The following is a 17,261-nucleotide window of genomic DNA, read 5'->3' as shown; positions in this document are numbered from 1 at the left end:
TGGCAGCTGACTAAAGCAAGTACAGCACAGTGGTACTGTACAGCCAGAACAGAGGGTCAAGCTGGGCTATAGGGAGGTGGAGGGAAGCTGTCACATTCTCAGCATGAAATCTGGCAGCTCTGTAAACCAGAGTACATGAAACAGGCTGGTAAACTATTTCCCCATCCCCAAGCATCAGCCACCTGTTATGAGCTACCTCACACGACCTCCACCAGATTTACACTGCAGCCAGTCTTGCCCCGTGTCTGAAAACCCCACCTGCTTGTCAGAATGAGAAACACTTCCTCAGTTTGGGGAGCCAGGACAGGGCAGCTGAGGGCAAAGCCTTTGTCCTCTTATGTTCCCAGTATCAGGCTGCCTCCAATGGCTGTGCTTGAAATCTTCAGTCGATCCAGGAGTTGCCTTTCATTTCTCAGTCTGTTTCTGCCTGTAGAAAATAGTGCTGCTGGTAGCTTCTGCTGTTCATTGCCTTTGACAGCTGCACGGACTGACTGCAATCTGCCAGATTGTATTCTACAGCAGCCCTGCACACCCACCTTTGGAACATCCACCCACCGACATCCTTCAGGGGCTTAGGCAGGTCTGTTGGATGGCTCCTGGCAGAGGTGAGAAAATCATGGACACTAATACTATTTCCATGCCTGTCCTTTACATTTACAGGTGTATGGGCACCTCAGGCTTTCATAGGAGCACTTGATTAGCTTGTTCGGGAGGGCTGCACATCTCAGGAGGACTCCCTGATGGGAACTGTATTGATTGGGGCAGAGACCACTGTTCCACTGGTTCTGCCCTGAACTTCATTTGTCATCCTTTGTCCCTGTTTACACTAAAAGCATATAATTTTCCACCTTTTCTGCATAGTTTACAAATCTCAGTTCAGAGCTCTGCCTGTCCTTTGCCCCGTCTCTAACATACTTATTAATGTTTGTGTGTAGATCTTTTTATGTGTCATTAACTAGAGAGCACGTGCATTCCAAACTGACACCTTGCCACTACAGATATCAAAAAAAAGGCTGTGTTTTACCATCCTGCTTTTAATGTTGATTGCCTCCATAATAAAGAATACTTATGGGAAAAAAAATATTAAAATTCTTGCCTCTGAATTCCTTATTCAAGGATCCCACATTACAGAGAGGCAAATTAGGGACACACCTCTACACCATTTGAAAACATCCATTAAATAAAGAAAAAATTGAAGTTAAAATTGCATTCTTTTAGTGACTACTTTTTATGTGGCAGCATCACTCCTTGGTGAGCTCTCAAAATGGGCTGCCCACTGGAAATCTGAATGATGCCTCAGCTTAATCTTTAAACATTTTATCTGCCTAACAAAACAAATTAATCCGTGAGTTATGTAATTGTTATTACAAAGAAAAAAGAAAGAAAAAGAAAGAAGACTCAAGAGGAACACAAGCAGAGTTTATAAAGAACTCCAAGGTTACAACACACTTTATGGAATAAATGATCCATCCATTCAGCTTGGAACAGGGTAATTGCTAGGGACAGCATAAATAAAACATCAGAGAAACATTGTCTATCTACTTTTAGATGCCTCTGCTCTGTTAAAGCCATGAAAAACCCTATTAAAAATATTAATTTCCTCCTTATTCCTCATTCTCTTTTTTGATACTGATTATCCCCTTCTGTGGGACACACAGACACTCCACAGACAACAGGTGGTCCCTGGATGTGAGAAAGAGAATGGTAACTGGTCTCAGCTTTCCAAGGACATCTAGCTTCACAGCTAGTGCAGTAATCAAGCTCTACCCTCAGGTAGGAAAGCGCAGGTCCAAAAGTGTTACGCAAGGCTCTGCAAACAACTTGCATGATCTGTTTGATTGCATGATATTCTGGTTTTGTAGCTTTTCCTTGTCTTTAGTTATTAATTCTGTATTTCTGTGTCCAACCTCAATATTGGTTTTTTTTTTTTTTTTCATCCTAACACAAAAAGCACAAAACAGCATGGGGGTGAACATAGTTTTCTGTGTAAGCCTATTAAAAAAACTCTCTCCATCCAGAGGAAAATTCTTTTCTAGTTGCCTACCAATTAGCCATTGTTAATGTGTTTCATTCCAGTGGTATTGTTTTATCTTTGCAGTGAAATTGCTAAGCAATAGCACCTGGAATGTGAGAGGGGAATAACAGCACACTAAATGTCTCCAAGTTCCTACAGGTTAATGGTTATTCCTTTCTCAAGGATCACAGCATAGTTCAGATTACATTAGAATTTTCCTAATTATGTGCAGATTTATAGCATCCCAGCTCCGCAGGTAAATTTACAAAAGCTTGAGGGAGATGATGGACTGTTATATTTGCTTAAGTATTCTCACATTTCCTACTGCTGAAGTGGATAATGCCAATGCATATTTCTGCACTACATTATGGAAAAAAGCCTTGAAAAATCTGTGGGTTTTGCCAAAACTTTTGATGAGCTACAGCATGGCAAAAAAAAAAAAAAAAAAGAAAACACCAAAATGTGATGTGCTTTCATCCAAATTTCAGAGTTTGCTTGGACCTGTGTCAGATCTTTCTCTGATAACAGACCATGCAGGCAAAAAAGAGACCCCACCCTCTTCTAGGGGTGTTATAGGTGAGATGTGGACCCTTGAGACATTTTTAACTCAAAACTGTCTCTGTGAGATAAAAGATTATTTTCTCTGAATAAATCCCCAGGTCAGAGGCTATGGTTTGATACCTGCCTTTGCCACAAAACAAGTTTTCTATCTCAGAGAATTTACAAATTTAGTGCTCACTCTCCTTTCAGTGAGACCCATTCAGCCCTGTGGCTTGATAAAACTGCTCCTTAATCTTGCCATGCCACTATGCCCCCACCAATAAAAAGGGATTGTACCTTCTCTTGTTCATCCTGGCTACTGATGCTCAGACAACTGGTAGGGGAGATGTTGTGGTGTTCTCAGGTGCTGCATGCCATCAGGAGGAAGGATCAGGTGTGGTTAGGCTGACCAGAGGGTGAATATACCCACTGGTGCCTTGGTGTGGGCAACCAGCACAACCCAGCAAAGACAAATTACAGAAAGAAAGTTCTGGGACCAGCTCATCCCACCTGTCAGACCATATTCAGCAGCCTTAAGCAGCTGGAAGTCTCAGTTAACCAGACAGAACAGGTGGGCTTCTGGCTGCTGAAAAGAGCTGAAGTGCTCTAAGGGCATCCCCCGTACATGGGTAAATATGCCCTAAAAAGTACTGCAGTGTTTGTTGCAAAACCAAGGTGCCACCTTTAATCTATTCTTGTGAAGTAAGAGTTTCTTCTTTTGCCAGCTGCCTATAGCTTCTCTGGAACAAAAATTATCCCTCACAACAATTTGTAGACTTGGTTCATGATCTGAGTGAGATTCAGACTTATAAATAATTTCAACCCTTCCAACTATAAAAGAGTAAAAGGTCACTTACCCATCTCACCTACCGGTGTTGGTAAGAAAGAGCCACAAGTATTCCTGCCTATTACATGGCATGTTTCCTTTTGATCCTCGTAGACATTCCCCATTTTTTATTTGTTTGTTTTTAATTCTCACCCTAGGACTTTTAATCATATTTGCCATCAATATTTTAAACTCTGCTTCAGTCTTCTCAGACTGAAATTATATTGCAACTACATTTATTGTCTTTAAACAGGCTTTCAAAATTTAACACTTGCTCAGAGTTAGCAAAGATAAATGCTATTTCACATGTCTTCACAAAGATAAAAATTCTCTTTTATTTGTTGATTTGGCTGAAGCCGATAGCATGACAAAAGTACTGAACAAGAACATTTTAACTTTAATACTTGTAGTGTAGATAGAAACCAGACTGTGAAATAATACTTGTCTTTATTTTCCAGTAATCTAGGCTTTGGTGAGGGAAAGGTCATTATAGGCTAGTTATGGGGCTAACGCTGAAGTCAATTTAAATTACTAACTGGCTAAAGTGGCTAATACTCTTGTAAAAATGTTATTTGTTGCAGAGAAGAAAACAGGAGTTTATTATTATGCAGACAAAGCAGACTGAAACCTACCATCTGGACACAGGGCTCTAATAAACAGAACCTCAAGGTGCAGTTGCCATTTCTGATACACAATTCTGAGTCTGCTATTAGACAGAACCTGTGATGCTTCACTACTGGCAACTGCCCACCTTCTAATGATAGCTCTGAGTTCACTACATTGAGCCCATTTCATTAGACATAAACTTGTAAGTCTCCTGGCCTAGAGGTGCTTTATTACTGCTGATCAGCATGTTTTTTTTCCTCACAAAACACTAGTTTTACTTAGATTCCATGCCTAGCAGAGACTTGAGGTTCTTAGGAAAAGAACCCGCCTGTGAGTGAGCATACTGTGTGCATCGTGCTTTGGCTTTTTATTAGCAGCCCTTTTGACCCTCACTGGGACTTCATAGAGCAATGTTTTGGAGCAGGAATGGCAGACCAGCTTGCTAGCAAGGCAGTGGTACTCCTGCTAACGATCACTATTTGGCTCCTGCAACCCTGGTATTGTTTTTGTTAATGAGGAAATCAAGAGGATATTAAACTGAATTTGTATTGACTGTCTCAGTAACCCTCTAGACGCTTTTCTTTGTAGATAATAATACATTATTTAAGCCAAAGGCTGTCAGCAACTACTGCTCAAATATTGAGGCAACTCGCATTAAGAACTCCCACACAGAAACCTGATTTGCTGTTTTGTGTTTATGTACCAGGTCTCAGCTGGTGTCTGAGCTCTCAAGCGTCAGTAAGAAACATGATCACAGTGAACAGGAAGATAAAAATATCATTACACACACAAAAAGTTAAAACTGTGATCTGACAGTGACTTCAGCAATCCTTGTCCCAGTCTCCATTTGTTGTGATGGATAGGTATGTGCTTGTGCACACGCGCACATGAGAGAGAGCATGTGAGCCCAGAAACCCAAGAATATACACTTTTTTTTTAAAACCAGGCTACAAACAGCATGTAGGAAGCCACAAGGCAGTTTGTCTTTTCAGCAGGGACTTTTCATTCACAGACACACACAAGAGTTATGTAAAAACCAGCAGCCTTGAATCCCACCTGTTATTGGTGTTAGAAAACATGCACATGAAACAAATCAAATCCTGACCTGGTCAGCAGCACAAGCCTTCCTGCTTTTCCAGGAAAGCTTTGACAAGGGCTCCTCAAAATATTAGCCAACGAATATTTAAATGCTATTATCTGTAGATTTTCCAGGTTGATAACTAGCTGATGTCATCACAGAGTTCTTGAAAAAGGATGAGAGTGCAGCTCCTCTAAGGACAATTTTTGATTGCTCAGTTATTTACTTTGTAAGCATTTAAAAATGGAGTGCAAATTTTTAATAGATACTGAACTCTAGATTAAGTGCATTGTCTGAAGAGATATGGTGGATGAACTTTCCTTTCCTGAAATTTCTATGTGTTTACTGAAGATTTAGGGGTTTGCTGCTTTCTGGTTTTGTTTTATCAAGCTCTCCTATGAATTATAATCATAAATGCTGGGTAAGATTTTGAGATCTGATTCACATATTTGCCTGTCATAAATGATTGCTAACATGGGGGACTGTGCTCACTTACCTACTGTGTTTTTTTCTCAGAAAAAATGTTTACCTTAATCTGAAAAACTACCAACATTCCGACAATGTTCTCCTAATTCTGTCCCTAAGTACACACATGAGCCTTCTGTAATCACATTTTTATTGAGGAACTGAGTTATCTTGTCAGGTGGAGTCTGAAGCAACCCAGTCACAGAAGACCAGAGAGTACACAGGTATCAGATTTAGAATTCATAACCAGAAACCAGCTTTTGACTAGAAACAGATAGGATGGAGGCAACTGCAAAAGTGTCTGGAAACTTGTACTGGAATAGGGGTTGGAAGACCACACAAACTTAGTGGTGTAGCACGCAGTGTAACAAGTGCGTGGGCTTTTGGCTTTTCAATTATGGCGGAGAGGATTGCTATGCAGAAAATAATCCCATTATGACTTGGACAGCTCCTGAGAGGAAAAAAAAGAAAAAAGAAAAAAGAAGAAATATTTGATTCCATAACAAGGAAAAGATATCCTTTAAAAGGATTATATCCAGATAAGGAAAACTAGAAGTACAGACATAGATGCACCCATTTACTCCCAGGAAAGAGGCTTGAAGACATTTTTTAGTGTTACCTTAATGGCGGCTTTTAATTATGGTGTGTTAATTACTGTAATTTAAGTAAGGAATTAATGTTACAAAACCACTTCCAGCAAACCAAGCTGCTAACTTTCCTTTAGTTTCATGTTTTACAAAAGTGCCAATGATAGGAATAGTAGAATTCCCTCTTCAACCTGTGCCATTCTTCAGCATGGTGTATATTAAGAGCAACATTTTACTACTAGAAAGTATCTTCCACTCTAATCTGTACCTTAGGAGAAATCCTAACTCAGATTTCATGGGAAATCATAGGCAAGTTGGGCTTATTGTGGGCATGGACAAGTAATTGACAAGGATTCAAAAAAATGACCTAAGGTTGTTCTTGAGAAGTTATAAATATTTCCAGGAAGTCTATATTTGGGGCCAAATAATAAGATTTGAAAACATTTCTACCCATCTCTGTGGTATGGGTTGATGGCAAGTTTTATGTCTGTTTTAGTACCAGACACATTTCATGGGATCAAGAAATCCCATAAACATGGTGTTTACTGTTAATCATTCACTTGAAGAGCTGTGGAAGAGAAGTATACTTGCACACTATGGCACCTGAATAATATCCTGAAGGAAGCTTCAAAGGGAACATAAAATGTTAAAGAAGTTGATTTTTCTTTTCTTCTGAACAGACTCCAAATTTATCACTGCAGAACTTGGTGTTCCCTTCCAGGTTAGTGCTGCTTCTACTAACACAAAAACCAGGCAAACAAGAAGTACGGCTAAGACCACAGATGTGTGACTGAGATTTGAGTACACATTTTAAGTGTTCTGATTTGGAGAAAACTGTTAGATGAGCACAAAAAGATGAAGTTCAGGTCATGCTGACATTAAATACCTGAATGGGGCAGAAAAAGCCTTCTTACCAAAGTTTGAAAAAAGACACTAAATCAAGAAAAAAAGAGGCAGTCAAATAATATAACTCTGAAGACCAGAAAAGTGATATACTCTCTACTCTGTCCAACTTAGAATCCAATTTGATAAAATATAATTCATCAAATTAAATGATTTAAAATATAAAAAAACATCAACATCAGCAGAGAGGATAATATGTGATGGGATAGAAGATGGAAAAACAGTCATCACCCATCATTTGAGCTTCTATTTTGTGTTCCAGATGATCAGTAAAGCATTATCTTACATTACCTGTGGATAACTAAAGAAGTCAATGAACAGGCTGATAGAACTTCACAAGCTGGGAAAAATTTGATAAGCTGTCTGAATAGGCGTAAATCCAAACTGAGCTCAACACCAATGGAACAAGGCTGTAAGTTTTAACTGGCTTAGATCCCTGCACCTGTTGTTTCTATGCTCAAGGCATCACAAGAATTCTTCCTCTTAAATGTGAGTATCTTTGGCAGCTCTCATGAAAAGTTTTGCTAACAATGCTGTTTCTGAGTAAGTTAATGGAAAGGAAAAATGATTCACTATAAAGATTTGTATAGGGATCATTTAGTCCCATTATTGCAATAAGCAACAGCATTGTCATGATACCAAACCAAAATGTTTACTATTGCTAAAAATCTCCAAGCTCCATATCAATTATTTTATCTTGGATGCATCATTATTATAAACTGTTTTTCTATTGTACAGAAAACTGTTTTTCCATTGTACAGATTATTTCATAGGGCCATGACAAAAGAAAGCACTTTTGAGCAAAAGAATATAAAAGCAATTTCTTCTGCAGCTTTCCTGTCATCAAAGTTTTATTTAAAAGTTGGGGACTTTGCATTTCCTATCTATATGAAATTTTATATTTCTTTCAATTTCAGTCAATGTTTACTGCTGTAGTTAAAAAAAGTGAGAATTCATTCAAAATCATTGGTTTAGCAGATTAGTAAATATAGTTGCTGAACCTTGGAATATATTAGAGAATCACACAGAAGCACCGAATATGCTGAGGTGGAAGGGATTCATAAGGATTCTCAAATTCCAAATCCTGGCCCTGTGCAGGACACCCCAGGAGTCACACCATGTCCCTGAAATTGTTCTCCAAAAGCTTCTTCAACTCTGTCAGTCTTGCACTATGACCACTTCCCTGGGGAACCTGCTCCAGTGCTCAACCTCTGGGTGAAAAACTTTTTCCTGACATCCAGCCTAAACCTCCCCTGCCACAACTTCAGACCATTTCTTAGATCCTGGTCACCACAGAGAAGAGATCAGTGTCTGCCCCTCCTCTTCCCCTCAGGAGGGAGTTGTGACTGCAATGAGGTCTCCCCTCAGTCTTCTCCCTGTTGAAAAGACAAAGCACCCTCAGCCACTCCTCATTCAGCTTCCCCTCAAGGCCCTTCACCATCTTTGTTGCCCTCCTTTGGATGCTCTTTAGTAGTTTAATATCTTTCTTATATTGAGGTGAACAAAACTACTTTGTTATTGTTAAGTACCTTCCATGATTTTTTCAAATCCAAATCTACTGTTGGATGAGATTTTTGGATAACTGCTTGGGAAAAAAAAAAACAAAACCCAAGTGAAAATAACACCTTCCTTCTGCATTCTCGGCCTCTAGGACTGGATTATGAAAATGCTGAAAGTTACACTAAATCTTTTGCTGAAAATTACCATCTCTGCTTAGATGATCATTGCAGTTGAGGAATTGCTATAGCACCTTCAGTTTAAAACCAATTACAGCTCAACAGACTTGGTATCACTATAGCAGTTTTCACACAGCCTTTGATGTCAGTTTTAAGGTAAAATTTTTAGCAGATTTCACTACTGGCATAAAATCTCTTCTTCAAATTGATAAATACTCAGCAAGGTAGAAGCTGTAATCAATTTCCGAGAAGCAGAGAAGGCAAGGGGAAAAGTATGTGAGAAAGCATTCAACCTGGGTCCAAAAAGCCAACAGGAAACAAAAGGTTTATCAGTTCCCAGTACACCTCTCAGTGTGCTTTAACTTGCACCACGAGGAAGTCTAAGAGCTCACCATCCCTCCTGTGCATTTTCTTTTCTTTAATAAATGGGGGAAACTAAAGGGGTGCACACTGTAGCTGGCTGTGGGTGCACAGCCCATGAGACTAGCCTGAAGCTAGTCCAAATCCACAAGTTCAGCACCAGCTCTACACACCTGCTCCTCTTGCCTTATCCTTCCTGCCAACAAGAAGGATACTTGGTATTGTCAAAATGCCACCTGTATGGTGGTGCCCCCTGCTTGTGACAGCATTTCTACTCCCTCTGGTTAACCTGATGCTGACAGTGTCACCCGTGTCACAAGTGTCACCAGGCAACTTTGCACAAACACCTGTTGCAATCAGACTGCTTTTTCTTGAGCTACAAGTTGGCTTGATTATCCAGGAGCTTACAGTCTGGATAACCTCACCCTTTGCAGTTCCCAAAAAGCCTCTGTGTTCCTTTGAGTTTATTGACAAGTTTGTCAAGCCTCCAGTCACATTCTTCTATGCTTTTGTTTTCACTTCTGCCTACCCTTGCTTCTGCTGGGGCTGAAATTGTTGCCAAACCTCCCAGGTTTGCATATTTCCATCTTTGTACCATCCCAGTTAGAGAATGTCGTCGCATGGCAACACAAAGGAAAGTATTCATTTAGTGACACAGAACAGTCCAGCTAAAGGCTATTTCAGCCACAAACGGGTTCATTTTTGTGGAGAAGAGTAGACAGAAAAAAGGGAAAATGTCCACAGATCCCACAATCCTTCTTTATTTGGAAGAATGGCTTTTAAATTAAGTCAAGCAGTATCTTGTTTTATCATTCATTTATTTAGCAAAGAAAGGAATGAATTCAAATACCCCACACAATGAACACATATTATTCCCTGATATCAAGATGCAGATTTGCTTGTGAACAATTTTAAATGAATCTGGTTTTTTACTATTGAAGTCATCTTGTACTGTGCATGGATTTGTGCAGAAGCAATACATTTTGGGCTCAATTCTGTAAACACATTAAAATAAGTAACTTGTTACATATATACCATTGATCTCAGTGTGGTTACTTATGTGATGAGTAAAATTATATTCAAGAGCCTAGCTTATACCAACCTAGGCATGGAAATTACACTGAAAATTAGAAGCATCTCTCTCTAGGCTCACTGCAGTGTTGGTGGAGAGACACAAGCCCCCATCAGGATGTAACTCTGCCCATCTAAGTATGTTTTCCTAGATGAGACATAAACAATGCTGGTGGCAGCTACAGTTAAAATTGGCCAGACGCCTCAAGCAGAGCAAGATAAGCTTGGACCAAACTGTTTACAGAATTGATCTCATACAGCAAAGCCATTATGCATACAGTCAACATTAGGAATGTGCTCATGTTGCGCTGATTTTATTAAAACTGGTCCCACATTTAAAGAAGTGAATATATTTATTCTATAATTATGAGGAAAAAAATATTGAAGCATTTAATCCTATTAACATTTTACTTACATCTGGGTCCTCTTACATTCTTTTCTGGTTTGAACAGGCATATGGTCTGATGCTCTGAGAAATTTCTTCATTAACATAAGTTCTTCAGTAGCTCTTGATTTGTATGCTGGAGTGGTGTTTTCCCAGAGTCTGGTGTGGATCTCTGGTAGAGGTAACTAAATGCACAGTACCTTACACCAATGTGAGACTTTAATCAGTATACTGCTTCATAGCCTGGAAATCAAAGCCATTAAAGCCCCATTCTTTCTTCCACTCTCTTATGAAATTCCTAATCCTAGTAAAAAATCTCTCATATAATTTTAGCCAAACCACACTGCTTCAACATCAGGTGACTGCAAATGGCTGGAAAAGCTTCTACATAGAGTAACTTAAAAAGGCCATAAAGATCATCAAACGCAAATCAATGTCCAAGATATACCTGCAAGCATATCTGCAAGGGAGTCAACTTTCTAAGCAACTGAGGAACGTATGCTATGGTTCTGACATAAAAAAATAAGAACAAAATGTGCACTCGGGCAGAGCGGTATTTGAGTTGGCCAATGAGTGTCTATACCGTGCAGGAGGGGACTGGCAGTCTTGCTTCCTCCTCCCTCCATGCAGAAGCGGTACATGAAAATAGCTTTACTTAGAGAATTTTCATTTATCTACCAAACTGTTTCCATTCAAGATAGAGAAGCATTTTTAAATTTATGCAATCAGTGCAAGAATGGTTATTAATAGTAACTAATGGCATCAGAGGTAATATAATTATTTATCCAAAATAGATCACTTTATCTAAGCGAAAGGATGGAGGATATTTAAGCATGGCATTTGATGAGCAAGGGACTAGATTTTCACTTTCAAAGAAAAGAACAATGCTTTCATAACCAAATTTTATCCTTGTGAAAATCTAAGAGCCCTCTTGGCTTAAACAAGGTTTGCAGGAAATGCCCACTTGTTATATTTTTGATGGAAAAATAAGAGCTTTCAAGAAGAAATGGACATCTTTTAATAGGGGACTTGGCAGTGCTAGGTTAATTGTGGGACTTGATCTTGGACATCTTCCAACCTAAACAATTCTACGAAATCTGCTTTTTCAGCTTTGTAGCCTATTTTAGAAAAAATGCTCAGAAAAAAGTCAGTTGAAAATTAATGGAGACTGCACTTTGCTTTGCTCCGTGTACTAGAAAAAGCTGCACTAAACTGCCTGGGTAGCTACACAGAATTCAGAAGGTGAAAATACTGATACAGGCAGTGCATCTGGTGTCCTTTAAAATTACCGAAGACACAAATATCTAAAGGCTTTAAAACCTGTTGTCTCACGACCTAGCTTGACAAGGAGATCTTGCCATCTAGTTTTTCTCATTTAAGTGCTGTGAAATTTCCACATTTACCCTGCTGCTTCAGATGGAGTTTTGAATATATTTCTACTTGTGGTATAGAGCAACTAAATTTAGGAAGCTAAATCACAAAGAAAAATAATTAAAACAATTATTTTCCTGACATGTTCGCATGGGAGCTGCTCAAAGATCTGGAACCCCTGAAATATCCCTTTAGGAGAGGGAAGTGTGAGCAGACTGAGAATCTGCTAAATGGACTTCTACCTATGATCATGCAGACTTAACCAAGGGTATTATTAACACCTATATAACACATATCTAACATATGTATTTATTCACAAAAAGAATGGAAAATAGACCACTAAAAAGATAGGCGTGCCTCAACTACTAAAGAGTTAGGAAAAAGAAGATAATTTCAGTAATTTTAATTCAAAGAAATAAAATAAAAATACATAGCTAAAATCTTTTAAAGGTATTGGTCTCAAAACTAATAGTCTAAATATAAAATCCAGAAGCTGGACTAATGTGCTCTTAGTACAGGGGCAGAAAGGAACAATGTCTCTCATATGTGTCTATGTACACGTGCTACTTTTTCTTGGCAGTAGCAACAATATAGGTTTTATTTTATCTTATTTAAATATAAAATTTATCTTTTGGCATGAACACAGTCATTCAAATACCATACTGGTTATGACTTGGAGGAGAGTTTTTCTTCCCTCTATTTCTTGCAAAGAAAATTTTCTCTTACCCAGGGCAATCAGATAATTTATTCCTGGAAAACCAAATCTAATGTACAGTAAAAAATCAAAAATTATAGAGACCCAGCATTATTAAACTTTCTGGAGATGAGCTGGTGTGAAGGCAAGGTGCTTTCATTTGGCTGAGTTAGTAACAGGGAGAACCATTCAGCTGGAAAAAAAATAGGTGGCAGATCTTAATTACTTTCATAGATGGTAAATGTGTGTTCATTTTACTGCATAGCATTTTAAAGACCACTTTGAATTTTTTCATTTTTCTGTAGAACAGATTGGAAGCATAGTGCTACATTCAGATCTATCCCCATTCAAAAATGTAGCTCAGTAGCTCACTGCCATGAGTAGATACAGTATTTACCATTGCCAGGGAAGTGTTTATTGGTACTTTTTGCTATTTTTTCATACATAGTTGTGAATCATTATAATATGTACATGTTTTTCTCTATTTGTCTATCATACCATAATCTAATTAGCAAGGGCTCTAAACAGAATGGTAACATTTCCACTCTGCTACTCCTTGCATACCTCCCTAGTATTCTAGTGTGACGGTCTTTGCTTTTAGCAAGAAAATGAAAGCCCAGATCTTTAATCCTTAATATTCACTTAATTTCTTCTCACAAGCTTCTGAGAATAGCAAATGCTTCCTTGCTACTATATACTCTGTAAAATATGACTCAAAGCCCTGCATTTTTCTTTTTAGTTATACATATGGAATTTCAGATACAAAAATAAAAATGTCATGAATGTGGGTGAAAACAGACAAGACAAAGAAAAATGGTATAAAAATTTTGTGTTTTCCTCATCTACCACTACAAAAGGAATTAAAACTGATAACTTAAAACTTAAATATGTACATCAATGAAGTCCAACAAGATCATTTCTTGAAACATCATAAGAATGTTCCTCCAGGGGCTGACTCTTGCAGGTCAGACATCGCAGCAAGACGAGACAGCCCTTTGCAAATGTATCTATATTCTCTGAGCCAGCTTTGTTTGTCAGACATGAGCATATAAAGTAAAAGCTGGAAAGAAAAAAGCAGACCTATGATTATGCCTACGTACCCCCAAGAGCCAGAGACGGCACATGATACACGGTGCAGTTGTACTGCTCTGTGGCCAGCCTGGTGGCGAGTGCCACAGCCATCAGAGACAAGCGTATCCCATGGGCATGCACCGGGGAGAGGAAGCCTGTGGAATGCCACAACAAACCCACGTGCTGCAGCAAGGCTGGTTTATTAAAGACACAGAGAAAAACCTCCCAGTGTGCCTCTCCCATCTGCCTTCCTCCCTCGGCCTCCCTGCGGGACATGGCCTTCCACACCCTCACAAAAATTAAACTGAGCAAGGTGAAGGCTTTGTGTGACTGGGCTCGGCTTGCAACGGGAAACCACTGACCCCGGAGGTGTCCGGTTAATTACAGGATTGTATCCCTCGGTAGAGCCTTAGTACTTCTCTGCACTCTGAGCAGCGGAACTGCAGTCTGAGTGATTTACAGCCCAGGAAGATCAGCCTACAGAGCCCAGAGCCGCTGCAGAGGACCACTAAACTGTCACATTTCTTCTTGTCATCCCCAGCACCTTGTGAGCTCTTTTTTGGCAGTGTGAGCTTCAGGAGACTGCACAGAGGGCTAACAGCAAAGCTCCCTTTTTAAACCCCAAGGAAATAAAAGAAAACGCCTAAAAAGAAAATTAGATTTGTACTCCTGGCACAGATTTAAGGGGTAACATTATCATTTCTTTTTAAAACTCTGGAATGACTTAGTCACTTGTTAGAGAAATATGAGTGGAAATTCATGAAACTGAGCAAAGCAATGCAATCCTCGTGAGTGCTCCAGCAACACTGAGGGGCTACAGCTGCCCCTGACACTGAAGGCCAACCTTGCATTCTGCTAAGAAAACATCATGTCACAAACAGGCGGTTTGGGCTTTTGGCAGCAATGGGACACCGATGGCTTGGATCGTGCTTGAAATGTCTCTGAACTTCATCTCTGAAGCCTCAATCACATGAGCACTTGAGTAGCACAGGCCTTAGGACTGGGGAGTTACAGGAGGCCAGAAAATACACAAGCCCATTAGTATTCATCATAATTATTGAAATCTGTAAAATAGGTATTAGAATAAGTCTTTGCAGTAAGATGTGGATTGAAGTATTTGTTTCTCTCCTCTAGAATCAGGTTGTTTTTGTTAAATGCCTGGGAAGAAAAAGAGAAAAAAAGAAATCAGAAAATGAAAAGGACATAGGAAAGGTAACTAATAAGGGCTCTTTCACCAGGGCAGTTTTTGTGGCACATATCTATGTATAGTAAGCCAGTCAAAAATGCATTGAGAAATACCTGTATATCTACAGAAACTCGCATTTGCAAGAAGTATTGTCTTACATAATAACGTTCCTACAGAAAGTAATTCTACTTAATAAAGGCAGGCATCTTCCCCTATAATATTAGAAAACTAATTTTATGATTCTGTGAATATTTTTAATCATATATATGCAGTCCTTCCTATTAGAATGTGTCATTATCTTTTTATTGAATAAGTATTATTTTCTCTTTACTGTCTTAATTCCCTGATTTTCAAGTGGTAGAAATGTCTGAAGGCCTTAAAAGCATAAAACCTGCATTTTAAAAAAGTAATATGGATATTTAGAATACGAATTTTCAAAGGAGTGGGTTTTTTTTTGTTTCTGTAGCTATTTAGAGAGATGATGTGGAATCTCAAAAAGGTTTAAATTAGGTTAATTCCATGGCTGACTAGAAGATCCAAACTTTTCTTGCTGTTTTTAATAATTTTCATTAAAATGTCTCTAATTAGAAAGAAAAATGCAGAAATTAAGAACTGCATTATCCAGATAGGATTTAAGAAAAATCCTCATTTGCAAAAAAGCTTTGCAGCTGCATGAATAAACTTTGTAATCTGAAGATACTGAACTAGGTATTTTCAAAATGCACATCCTTCCTTAATTTAGTGGATCTGAAAAGAAGAGTTATTTTAAAAGGTCACAAAAAGAGAACAGCAATTTGGGAACAATGATGAAATAGTATGGATATCTTTATAGACTCTCAGTACCTGTACTGCTTTTTCACAGAGTAATTTGGCTATAAACAGCAGCTGAGAGTCTGACCCAGAATATATTCACCAGGTACATCTCCCATACAGAGACATAGTGCAGGAAGATGAACAGTGCCCTTGAAACTGGGTCATCAGAGCCAAAGGAATTTCTTCAGTAGATGCCATGGTAAATGGCTCTATTTACTTCTTGAACAAGCCACTAGGGAACACAATTAGGAAAAAAAAAGTCCCACAAAACAACTTGAGTGATTTGCTTCTTTCCCAGCAAAACTTGCTGTATAAATTATACACACATGCAAAATCCAACTTCCTGCCTAACAGGGATTGACAAGAGAAAGGATCTGCAATTACAACACCTCAAGTGAAATCTACTTTTGTCATTAACAATCAGCATAAGTTCAGCTCAAATGCCACTGTGGAAAAGTAGCAAGGGGAATTATTTACATAGGGGAGAAATGTCGTCTAGGTGCATTGAGTAGCTCCCAGCCCTCTGCTCACCTTGATGGCCTCTACAGAGTCATATTTGTCCAGTTTGTTGATGTGGTTGGTGATGCTGGTGTTCAGCGGAGCGGGTGACACCGGGTGGATGACAGTCGCGTCGTGGGACTGCTGCTGGTATCGCTGGCAGTACGTGTAAACAAGCAGGGTGAGAAGGCAACCGAGGATCGAGCTACTTAATCCCACTGCGATCATGTGGAACATGTTGAACTCTGCAGAGCAGAGAGAAAAAGGCAATCTTAATTTTGAGGCAGTAGCAGTAAAAGCTTCAACTCAGGGAAAAATGTAGACAAGTGTTTGATTCAAATAAGGATAAGGGAATTTTCATGTGTTTCCCTGAAACATCTCAATTGAGATGGTTTATCCCTACAGTAGTAAATTCACTTTACCTCCCTGAAGGGACCATTGTAAGAATCTTAGATACCCATACATCTCTTTAAGTAGAGATCATTGAAAGATGCTTAAATAAGTTCAGAACACAAATAAAAGAAAAATTAATTGCATTCTGTATGTTTGAATAGTTAATTGGGGTTTTTTTTAAGACTACATAATAGAGCCTTGTAATATATAAATTATGTATATAGTGTACATAAATAGCTTTTTTCTTTCAGTGAACTACAGTATCACCTCCTCTGCTGCTATTACAGTTTTGTCTCATATACATAGTGACTCGTGGCAGAACTGAAAAAATCCTGATATCATTGAACCCCATTCCTGCATTCCATAAACATTTTCCATATCCCTTTTACTGGCTGCATGTCCCAGAAGCAGCAGCAGATGTTTTTTCCATCCGTGCTTTAATTCTTGCCGGTTATCATTCTTTTTGTATCATGGCCAGTTTGTTTCCTTCTTCAGCTCTTGGAACTTTTTCCTTATTTTAGGGGGAGTCAGGAAGAAATGGTAGCATTCTAGGGGGAAATGGGAAGTGGCGAGAGATGGACTCCTTGAATCTCAATACACCTTTAAGCAGGGCAGCCAGAGAGTGCAAAGTCCATACCTCAGAGCCCAGCACTCTCCTATCTGCTCTGCTCTTCACAGGCACAATGGCATCAGACCATGGGAAACCCTCTCTACCTACGCAAGG

General features: G+C 39.0%; 1 protein-coding gene across 5 annotated transcripts in view; it reads right to left on the bottom strand.

The window, feature by feature from the left end:
- Window positions 1-9,854: 9,854 nt before the first annotated feature.
- The window catches only part of SEMA5A (semaphorin 5A), a 318,036-nt gene continuing 310,629 nt past the window's right edge, over window positions 9,855-17,261 (bottom strand). For all 5 annotated transcript variants that reach the window (XM_038128190.1, XM_038128193.1, XM_038128191.1 and 2 more), the window contains 2 exons: window positions 16,178-16,389; window positions 9,855-14,805 (listed from right to left, as the gene is read on the bottom strand). In XM_038128190.1, the coding sequence (XP_037984118.1) occupies window positions 14,686-14,805; window positions 16,178-16,389 (332 nt within the window). In that variant the 3' untranslated portion in view covers window positions 9,855-14,685. The remainder of the gene's footprint in view (window positions 14,806-16,177; window positions 16,390-17,261) is intronic.

This window comes from Motacilla alba, chromosome 2 (genome assembly GCF_015832195.1).
Source record: "Motacilla alba alba isolate MOTALB_02 chromosome 2, Motacilla_alba_V1.0_pri, whole genome shotgun sequence".
NCBI classification, from domain to species: Eukaryota; Metazoa; Chordata; class Aves; order Passeriformes; family Motacillidae; genus Motacilla; species Motacilla alba.
Note: the sequence above shows the minus strand (reverse complement) of the source record. Positions and strands in the feature narration are given on the sequence as shown.